This window comes from Arachis ipaensis, chromosome B4 (assembly GCF_059453495.1).
Source record: "Arachis ipaensis isolate K30076 ecotype BB chromosome B4, ASM5945349v1, whole genome shotgun sequence".
NCBI classification, from domain to species: Eukaryota; Viridiplantae; Streptophyta; class Magnoliopsida; order Fabales; family Fabaceae; genus Arachis; species Arachis ipaensis.
The window spans coordinates 27,855,268-27,866,678 of record NC_142439.1 but is presented as its reverse complement, the minus strand read 5'-3'; the positions used below and the strand labels follow the sequence as shown (position 1 = coordinate 27,866,678).

The 11,411-nt window shown below is 32.9% G+C and overlaps 1 protein-coding gene across 2 annotated transcripts; it reads left to right on the top strand.

The window, feature by feature from the left end:
• Positions 1 to 328: 328 nt before the first annotated feature.
• Positions 329 to 4,759, top strand: LOC107639190 (nitrate regulatory gene2 protein). Of its 2 annotated transcripts, none has more exons than XM_016342636.3 (6): positions 329 to 601; positions 922 to 954; positions 1,372 to 2,692; positions 2,854 to 3,065; positions 3,268 to 3,491; positions 3,911 to 4,759. In XM_016342636.3, exons 3-6 carry the CDS (start codon positions 1,498 to 1,500, stop codon positions 4,611 to 4,613), a joined length of 2,334 nt encoding a protein of 777 aa, XP_016198122.1. In that variant the 5' UTR covers positions 329 to 601; positions 922 to 954; positions 1,372 to 1,497; the 3' UTR covers positions 4,614 to 4,759. The 2 variants fall into 2 exon arrangements, with proteins under 2 accessions (XP_016198122.1, XP_016198123.1); XM_016342637.3 differs by having other exon boundaries at positions 409 to 601; positions 1,385 to 2,692.
• Positions 4,760 to 11,411: the final 6,652 nt, after the last annotated feature.

Below are 11,411 nucleotides of genomic sequence, written 5' to 3'. Positions count from 1 at the left end.
TATTTATATTTTAATATTTAAGACATTTATATAATTTTTAATTTTAAATTATTTATTTATTTATATGAGTTACCCTAATTTTCTATACTTTATCGCAATAAATATACTAGTACCTTATATGGTGGTATATTTGACCAGTCGTTTTCACGAAGACAAGCAAAATGGAAATTCCAACGAAATAACAAGAAAATGATGGAGTAAAAAAGGCAGGTGTGGACCAGTGGCAGTCACGCAATTTGGTGCAACATGAAGGGCTATCAAATGCAGTTGTCGTATTCTCTATCTTGTTCTTCCTCCTTTATTAGCTGCCCAACCTGAAACCGAAACTGAACGTTTTTTATTTAATTGATATTTATTTATTTTATTTATTTATTTATTTGGTGGTTGCTTAGTATACTGTTTTTCTTTCTTCCTCATAAGTGTTTTGGCCTTTGACCGTTGCTTTTTTATTTTTATTTTCTCCCATACTTTATTTCTTTCTATGTTCATACACAGTGTGTTTCTTTCCCACTGATTCCACTCTCTATGATCACAACCACAACCACAACCATAACCATAACCATAACCACACTCTTCTTGCTTCTGCAGCCTCATTGTTCAGGTATTGTTCTCCATGATCATGAACATGTGCTGCTGATTTTTTTCCTGCATTTTATTATGGTTCATCTTTCTGTTATATATATAGCTGCACTTTAATATATAAACGGTAAAAAAAGGGAAGAAATTGAGTCAGGGAATGTTGGACTCTTGTCTTACTGAAAAAATGGGTACTTTGTCTTTGTGTTTATCAGCTTCTTTTATGCTTTTTTATTTTGTCATTTTTCCACCTTTGAGCTTCTTCATCTTCATTTCTTTTTCTGGCATTTTTTGGATTGTATCTCTTGATATCTGATTTTTTTCTTTCTTATTTTTTCATTCTAGTTTGTGCATACTGGGCTTCATCTTCTACAATTGGTGAGTGGTGACTTTTATTGTGTTTTTCTTATGTTATTTCCATTTTTGGGATTTTAGCTTCTTCTTCCATATCTCTCTCTCTCTCTCTCTCTCTCTCTCTCTCTCTCTCTCTCTCACACACACACACACACACACACACACACACACACACACACACACACACACCCACCTTTTTCTTTTCACCTTGGTAAAAAAGAACAGTTCCCAGATGAAAAAGGTTCATGCTTTGTTAATGCATTCTGCTTGGTTTTCTTGAAATCATGGAGGAAAGGCCTGTTTATGTTAAGCATGTCTAGATTTTCCATAACCTTTCTTCTATTAGGATAGTTAAGTAGGCTTATTTGATTCATAAAATATAACATTTCATTTTCCCCCTCTTTTCTTTCTAGATTTTCACTCATGTTGATGTAATTTCAGATTTTTATGGCAGATATTTTTGATTTCCTTATGAATTTGGTGTCATATGAAGGAAGACTCAAAGATTCCCTTTGATTTTCTTTTATTTCAATGCAAACTTGAGACATACATAGAGTAGATTAAGAAATGGGATGTTCTCAATCAAGGTTGGAAGATGAAGAGGCAGTTCAAATTTGCAAAGATAGAAAGAATTTCATCAAACAAGCTGTTGAACAAAGAACTCACTTCGCCACCGGACACATAGCCTACATCCAATCCCTTAAAAGAGTCTCGGCCGCTCTTCGAGAATACATCGAGGGAGACGAGCCTCGTGAGTTCTCGTTGGACACAGTCATTGCCCCTCCTTTTGCAGCTGGGAAGAAGACTTGCCCTGGCTTCATTCCTATTTCATCAAAATCGTTCACACCTGCAGCAATTGAGTTCGGAGTTGGACCAAATTCTACACTGAAAGTGAATTACTTAAGGCCTGGTGGTAATCCGGCGGTTTTGGTTGAGGAAAGGCCTCGATCTCCGGAAATGGTCCGGGTTGAAACATATTCTCCAATGCACCATCATTATGGCAATGATGGATTTTTTGGCATGCAATATTCACCTATGAATCCTTCAATTTTTCCTTATTCTCCAAGTAATAGGCCTAACATCCCTCCCCCTTCGCCTCAGAATTCGCAATGGGACTTCTTTTGGAACCCTTTTTCGTCGTTAGACAACTACGGTTACCCTTCAAGAAGTAGCCTTGATCAGACTATTATGGATGATGACTACAGAGGGCTTAGGCAGGTCCGAGAAGAAGAGGGAATACCGGACCTAGAAGAAGACGAAACTGAACAAGAAGATTATGTTGGGAAGAGAAATGTGGCTGAAGAAAGAACCAGAAACGTTGGAAACATTGGAAAAAATGGAAACACTTCCAAAGAAGAAGTATTAGTTGAAGATGTTGACGAGGATGAGGACGAGGAGGAGGAAGAGGAGGAGGAGGAGGAGGAGGAAGAAGAGGATGGAACAGATAATGAAACTGAAACTGAAGCTGAGCATGATGTCAAAGAATCACAAGCAAATGGAAGTGCAATTCTGGAAGTATCGAAATCACAGGCTGCAGGCCATATTGGATCCAGTCGTCGCGAAATGGCTATAGGTAAGCAAGAAGCTAAGGAAGACTCGCCGGGTTTTACTGTTTATGTAAACAGAAGGCCAACCAGCATGGCAGAAGTGATCAATGATCTTGAAGCTCAGTTCACAATCGTCTGCAATGCGGCAAATGATGTCTCAGTGTTGTTAGAGGCCAAGAGATCTCAGTATTTACCAACATCTAATGAATTGTCTGGTATGATTAAACTAATACATGTTTTTCTTTTCACATTCAGCGAACGCGTCTTTGTTTTCGTGTTCAGACATTTGTATTAGTTAGAATTATGAGATTACTTCTCATGTCCTTAAGAACAATGAATTATCAGGAATTATAGTTTGTATTAAATTTCGTTACAGCCTCGAAGTTGTTGAACCCAAAAGCTCTATTCCGAACAGCATCCTCGCGCTCTTCCTCGTCAAGATTCTTAACAAATTGTCCGAGCATTAGAGAAGAAGTTTATGAGGGCACTAAAGATCTCATGGATGGGCACTGTATGATTTCCGGTAGTCACCATTCGACGTTGGACAGGTTAAACGCTTGGGAGAAAAAGCTTTATGATGAAGTCAAGGTAACACAGCCTTCAATCCATGAGGAAGTGTCAAGATCCCATAATTATTTTAACATAACGTGAAAAATTACAATGCTTCTAAGAAATGAGTATAAACCTTTGTTGTATGATGCACATTGTAGACATCACCTAATAGGCATGGAGTTGTCATGATGTTTATTAGTCACTAATTTACTACGTCCTTCACTTTCTTCTTCAACAGGCCGGAGAACGGGTTCGAATGGCATATGAGAAGAAATGGAAGCAACTTAGGAACCAAGATGTAAAGGGAGAGGAACCCTCTTCTGCAGATAAAACAAGAGCAGCCATCAGAGATTTAGATACGCAGACAACGGTTTCAATACACACAGTTGAAGCTATTTCCAGGAGAATCGAAAAACTAAGGGATGAAGAGCTTCATCCCCAACTTCTTGAATTGGTACAAGGGTATGCATCAAAATCATTATCTCCATACATCTTTGTCTGGCATTTAGAGTCATTCTGGGTCTGGCTTATAGTAGCATTGGTGAAATATCTCACTACTTTCGGTAGTATTAAGTATAGATTTAGTTCAATATGATTATGCTTTACTCTTGTTATTTAATTTCTATAATGTCGATCACTATATGTAGACCATACAAAAAGTGATCAAATAAGATCTACGTGTAAACAGTCTCAATGGTAGACATAATACATGATAATGTTCAATAGCGTCATTTGATTCATGTAGTCGATCCTACTTAGTGGGATAAGGCTTTGTTGTTGTTGTAGATCACTATGTGATGCAGATATAGTACACTAGCACAGCATTTAATTGCATTAAATATTTCTGGTGCTGATTCTTCAGTCATTCAAATAAATGACAGGCTAGCAAAGATGTGGAAAGTGATGGCAGAATGTCATCAGAAGCAGAAGAGAACCTTAGATGAAGCTAAGATGCTTCTAGCTTCTAAGTTACATGCCAGGAAACACTCCTCCATGTCGATGACTGATCCAACAAGGCTAGCCCGTTCGGCTTCAAATCTTGAATTCGAGATAAGAAACTGGCGAAACACCTTCGAGTCATGGATTACTTCGCAAAGATCCTATGTCCATGCGCTAGCCGGATGGCTTCTCCGGTGTGTGAGGTCCGAGCCTGACGTGTCAAAGTTACCATGCTCTCCTCAGACTTCTAGTGGTACTCACCCGTTATTCGGACTCTGTGTTCAGTGGTCAAGGCGACTAGACGCCATACACGAAACAGCAGTGCTTGATGGCATGGACTTCTTCGCAGCCGGCATGGGGTCGATCTACTCGCAGCAGTTGAGAGAAGATTCTAGGCAGAACTCGTTTGCTTCAAGACGAGAAAATGGAAACATGGAAATTGTGGAAGTTGGAAGAGTAGAAGAGGTAATGACTACGGAAAAATTAGCTGAAGTTGCTATTAAGGTGCTTTGTGCTGGAATGTCTGTTGCTATAAGCTCATTGGCAGAGTTTGCTTTTGATTCTTCTGAGGGATACAATGAAGTTGTGAAGCAATGGGAGAATGGCAAGTGTCTGGATTCTTCTTCCTCTGAGATTAGATCATAGATCTCTCACATTTTGTGGGATTTATTAATTAATTAATTGGTTTAGGCTTTGTTTAGCTATGGTTGTTAATTAGTGAATGTAATTATTTGATGTATTTAAAGTAATCAATACAAGGCAAAATAGCAATGCCACATTTTGAGTTTTCATTGCTGTCCTTATTGTCCAAATGGGTTTTGATTTTGGTATGTAGAGAATGCATCCCTTTCAAGAAAGAAATGTTATTAATTTAATTGGGTTAATGGTTAATTAGTGATGAATATTTTTTAAATTCGTCTCTACAAGATTTTATTAATTAAATTAATTCTTCAAATACTACAAATTAATGGTAAAAATATCTGGGAATGCGTAGACTAATCATACCGAATCTAATCCCCCATATATTTTACCCATATGTGATATGTCCCTATCCGAATGAAAACTGGAGGAGGTTCACAAACCAAACAACATGTATTATTTATATATAATAAAACAAAATAACTAGAGCTTCAGTAGCATTAGTGCTTTTTTTTTTCTTATTATTATTATTATTATCATCATGGAGTAGCATTAGTTCAACATTATTTCTCCTACTCAAAAAGTGTAACCTAACCTTGCCTAACCAAATCTAGCCTTGACTATTTTAGTTAGGGATAATGTGGTAGGGTTGTATCATTGGATAACAATCAATAAAGCCAAATTGGGTTGAACTAGTTGAAGTATTGCATCATTTGGTTTCTTATTGAGTGAATTGGCAAATGGCAAGCATCGTATTATTTTTATAAAAAATCTTACGTGGACACCAAATATAGCTAATTTTCAAAATGTAGTTAATTTTTAAAATATATATTCTATACGACTAATTTAATAACTAATTTTTAGTATATATAATATTATTATATTTTTTAATAAAAAAAATTCTATGTTTTTTTTTGAAAAATATTAAAATGATATTTTTTTTATTTATAAAATGTACATTCTCTTTTTTTATAATTTTTAAAAATTTTTTTTAATTTATTTTAAATTTTTTGTGTTAACTAATATTAACTTTATTCATTATTTAAGAAAAAATAAATTGTTTTGTACAAAAATACCCTTTAATAAAAATTTTATTTTTTTATCATTAAATTTTGTTTACTAAAATGCTCTTTAATAAATTATTTTTTTATTTATTAAATTATATTTTTACCAAAATATTTTTTAAAAAATTTAATAATTAAATTATTTTTTTAAGATATCCTTTAATAATTTTTTAATTATTAAATTATGATTACTAAAATTTTTGTTAACAATTATTTTTATATTTTATTATTAATTTTTTGATATCAATATATATTATTTTAACATATTAAAAAAAATTTTACCAATGTTAATATGTATAACAATTTATATATATTGATATCAAAAAATAATCTTACCAAAATTTTTTTATTTAATGTTAAAATAATATATATTGATATCGAAAAATTAATAGTAAAATATAACTATAATTGTTAACGAAAATTTTGGTAAAATCACAATTTAATAATTACAAAATTATTGAAGCGTATTTTAGAAAAAAATAATTTACTTATTAATTTTTTAAAAAATATTTTGATAAAAATCAATAAAAATTAAATTTATTAAAGGATATTTTTGTAAGCAAAATTTAATGACCAAAAATAAAATTTTTGTTAAAGGGTATTTTTGTAAAAAAATAATTTATTGTTTCTTGAAAAATGAATAAAGTTAACATTAGTTAACACAAAAAATTTAAAATGAACGAAAGAGGAAGTTTTTTAAAAATTATAAGAAAAAAGAATGTACATTTTACAAATAAAGGAGATAGAAGTATCATTTAACTCATTTTAACATCTCTAAAAAGGAGTAATATTTTCTCTTTTTAATAACATAATATATATATATATATATATATATATATATATATATATATATATATATATATATGTATATATAGCTCCATAGTAAAATTTTTTGTAAGAATATAGTTTAAAAAGATCAAATTAAAAATGTAAGAAAAATAAAATTTAAATTAAGTTATTTTAATTTTCTTTATATATAGATATGGATATTCGTATGTTACCGTAAAAATACCATGATTAAAATGTCTTTATCTGGATGCATGGGGTCTAGGTGCTATACATTCATGGCCGCAGCATTAACCTGCTGACATGGTAACAAACTTATCTTTGGACCATCACTTTATTTTATTTTTGTGAAATTTGTCCCCATTGCTTTTAATTTTTTTTTTTAAAGGTTTATATATATACACACACTTTTTGGAACATAATTCTTGTGTACTATCTGTTGTAAAATAAATATAAAATAAAGAAATATAAGTAAAAGATTCTACTATCATAATTATATTTTAATATAATAAAGATGACTAATATATTTACTAATATTATATGTTATAGTATGTATAGATAGAGAGAGACAAAAAAAAAAAGTATTCGTAAAGAAAGAGAGATAATTATTTTTTATTGTTATATTGTATGTCTCAGACTTTCACTTCTATTTATACTTGTACAAAATATTCATTTTCAATCTTTATAAAGTTTAGTTTTTTTTAAAGAACTAAATTTTTCTTATTGAAAATATTGGCCGCCTAATATTGTGAAGAAAGTCACAATATATTAAATGGACATCCATCCATTCATACTTATCACAATACTCCCTCTTGGATGGCCATTTAGGAATATGCCTCATTAAAATCTTACTAAGGAAAAATCCAATAAGAAAAAAAAATTTTAGTGAAAGAAAAAGAGTACAATATCCTTTGTGATGGGACTGTCTCATTAAAAACCTTGTTAAGAAAAACCCAATGGGAAAAAACCTGACCAAGGAAAAAAGAGTACAGTCTCCCCGTCTTGTCAACATCATTTAATGTCTCGAAATCGGTACATCCCAATCTCATGTACCAATCTTTCAAAGGAGAATTTTGGGAGTGACTTTGTAAATAAATCAGCTAGATTGTCACTTGAGCGGATTTGTTGGAGATCAATTGTCCCTTGATTTTGAAGATCACGAGTGAAGAAGAATTTGGGAGAAATATGTTTTGTTCTATCACCTTTGATGTATCCACCTTTAAGTTGAGCAATGCATTCTGTATTATCTTCAAACAGGATAGTTGGAGCTATCTTATGATCAATCAGTCCACATGATGATAGAATATATTGGATCAAACTCTTGAGCCAAAAACACTCGCGACTTGCTTCATGAATTGCTAGTATTTCAGCATGATTAGAGGATGTTGTTGCAATTGTCTGTTTCGTGGACCTCCATGATATAGCTGTACCACCATATGTGAATAGGTATCCTATTTGAGATCTCCCTTTATGTGGATCAGACAAGTATCCAGCATCTGCATAGCCAACTAGTTGTAACTTGGATCCATATGGATAAAACAATCCCATGTCAACCGTTCCATAAAGATATCAAAAAATTTGTTTGATTCCACTCCAATGTCTTCTACTTAGAGAGGAACTATATCTTGCTAGTAAATTCACAGCAAATGATATATCAGGTCGTGTATTATTAGCAAGATACATTAATGCTCCAATGGCACTAAGATATGGTACTTCAGGACCAATGATATCTTCATTTTTCTTCTTTAGGATGGAATTGATCCTTTTCCGCATCCAAAGACCTTACGATCATTGGGGTACTCAATGGGTGTGACTTATCCATATAAAATCTCTTCAAGATCTTTTCTGTGTATGTCGTTTGATGAATAAAGATCCCATTTTTTGTATGCTCGATCTGTAGGCCGAGACAAAATTTAGTTCTTCCAAGATCTTTCATCTCAAACTCTTCTTTTAGAGTTTTTATAATTGTTGGAATATCTTCAAGAGTCCCAATGATATTTAAATTATCAACATACACAGCAATTATAATGAATCTAGATGCAGATTTTTTTATAAAAATACATGGACAGATATCATCATTCTTGAATCCATTTTTGGCCAGATACTCAGTAAGATGATTATACCACATTCGTCCAAATTGCTTTAGACCATATAAAGATCTTTGCAATTTGACTGAGTATAACCCTTGCGAATATTTATTGGATGGTTTAGATATCTTTAGTCCTTCAGGAACTTTCATATAGATATCCCGATCTAATGAGCCGTACAAATAGGCTGTTACCACATCCATTAAATGCATATGCAGTTTATGATATGTAGATAAACTGACCAAATAATTCAATGTTATTGTATCCACTACTAGGGAATACGTTTCTTCATAATCTATACCGGGTCTTTGTGAAAAATCTTGTGCTACAAGTCGAGCTTTGTAGCGTACAACTTCATTTTTCTCATTTCGTTTTTTCACAAATACTTATCAGTATCCAACAGGTTTTACATCTTCTGGTGTGTACGGACTACAGGTCCAAAGACTTCACGTTTTGCAAGTGAGTCTAATTCAGCCTTCATGGCTTCTTACCATTTTGGCCAATCATTCCTTTGTCGACATTCTTCGACTGATCTTGGCTCAAGATCCTTACTTTCATGCATGATATTTACTGCCACATTATATGCAAATATTTTATTGACAATTGTCTTATTTCGGTCCCATTTCTCTCCTGTAAAGACATAATTTATCGAAATCTCGTCATTTTCACAATTTTCAGGTACTTGAACTTCTTCTGACGTTAAAACTATATCAGAATTTTGGACAACTGCAGGTGTCTTTACAATGTCTTTTTCAACAGGAATCGTATTTAATTCTTTTCTTTTTCGAGAATTTTTGTCTTTGGAACCGACAGGCCTGCCACGCTTCTGGCGTGTATTTGCTTCGGTGGCAATTTGTCCAACTGGGACATCAATTCGAATTAGGGCATTTTTCGCTGGTATATACGACTTCGTTATCCTCTTTATATCGAAAAATGCATCAGGCAATTCATTTGTTATTCTTTGCAAATGTATAATCTTTTGAACTTCTAGTTCACATTGCCCTGATCGAGGATCTAAATGCATCAATGATAATGCATTCCAATTAAGTTCCTTTTCAGGAAGCTTATTCTCTCCCCCTAATGTTGAAAATTTTAATTCATCAAAATGACAATCCGCAAATCGGGATTTAAATATATCTCCGGTTTGTATCTCAAGATACCTCACTATAGAGGGAGAATCATATCCAACATATATTTCCAATTTTCTTTGGGGTCTCATTTTGGTGCGATTAGGTGGTGCAATGGGAACATATATCGCACACTCAAATATTTTTAAATGGGAAACATTTGGCTGCTGGCCAAAAGCTAATTGCATAGGAGAGAACTGATGGTAACTCGTTGGCCTCAAACGAATAAGTGTTGCGGCATGTAAAATAGCATGCCTCCAAACCGAGGTTGGGAGATTTATTCTCATAAGTAAGGGTCTAGCAATTAATTGGAGGTGTTTAATAAGTGATTCTGCTAACCCATTTTGTGTGTGAACATAAGCTACTGGATGTTCAACACTTATTCCATTAGCCATACAGTAAGCATCAAAAGCTTGGGAAGTAAATTCACCAGCATTATCAAGACGAATTGCTTTGATTGGGTTTTCTGGAATTGTGCTTTTAATCGAATAATTTGAGCCAGTAATCTCGCAAACGCCAGGTTGCGAGAAGATAATAAGCACACATGTGACCATCTCGAAGATGCGTCTATTAGGACTATAAAATATCTAAAAGATCCACATGGTGGATGAATAGATCCACATATATCACCTTGAATCCTTTTTAGGAATTCAGGGGATTCAAATCCAATCTTTATTGGTGATGGCCTTAAAATTAACTTTTCATGAGAACATGCAGCACAACAAAATTCACTAGTTTAAAGAATCTTCTGGTTCTTTAGTAAATGTCCATGAGAGTTTTCAATAATTCTCCGCATCATGGTTGTTCCCGGATGGCCCAATCGGTCGTGCCAAGTTATGAATTCATTTGGGTTAGTAAACTTCTGGTTTACAATGGCATGTGATTCAATTGCACTAATCTTGGTATAATACAACCCAGATGAAAGTGACAGTAACTTTTCTAATATAACCTTTTTATTTAAATCATGAGTTGTGATACATAAATACTCATGATTTTTCTCATTCATTGTTTTAATATGATATCCATTTCGGCGAATATCTTTAAAACTCAACAAGTTTTTTAGAGACTTGGTAGATAATAGTGCATTATTTATTATGAATTTTGTTCCTCCAGGAAACAAAATTATAGCTCTTTCGCAGCCTTCAATCACATTGCTTAAGCCAATAATAGTATTAACATATTCTTCTTTTGGCACAAGATGGATAAAATATATATCACTTTTGAGAATGGTGTGCGAACTTGCACTATTCACAAGGCATACATCTTCATTATATGTCCTTGCCATTCTCTTCAAAGACAAATAATAATAATAATAATAATAATAATAATAATAATAATAATAATAATAATAATAATAATAATAATAAAATGAGTAAAAGTACATGCACAGTAAAATTATTCACATGAATACTTAACAAACACACATATTAAACTATTCCATCATTGATCAAATAGCCAATATTTCCTTCAGAATCCTCAAAGAAATTAGATACATCATAATGAGTGGTGGAATTTTCATCATTTGAAACAAAATATGTTTCCTTTTCTTTGTCGTCTTTTTTCAAAGATGTTTGATAAGATCGTCTAGGTGCCTTGGTGTAGAACAGGTACGCGACCAATGACCCTTTCTACCACAACGGAAGCATTTATCCTCAATTAATTTACTTTACCCATTGTTTCTTTCTTTATCTCACTTCTGGTGAGATCCTTTGTGAACATAATTCATTTTCCTTCCATAAT

Bases quoted from the DNA above. Each gene is read 5' to 3' on its own strand.
- LOC107639190 (XM_016342636.3), top strand. From the start codon at position 1,498: ATGGGATGTTCTCAATCAAGGTTGGAAGATGAAGAGGCAGTTCAAATT. The intron at 2,693-2,853 runs GTATGATTAAAC...ATTTCGTTACAG, and splicing joins AACATCTAATGAATTGTCTG to CCTCGAAGTTGTTGAACCCA. The intron at 3,066-3,267 runs GTAACACAGCCT...CTTCTTCAACAG, and splicing joins AGCTTTATGATGAAGTCAAG to GCCGGAGAACGGGTTCGAAT.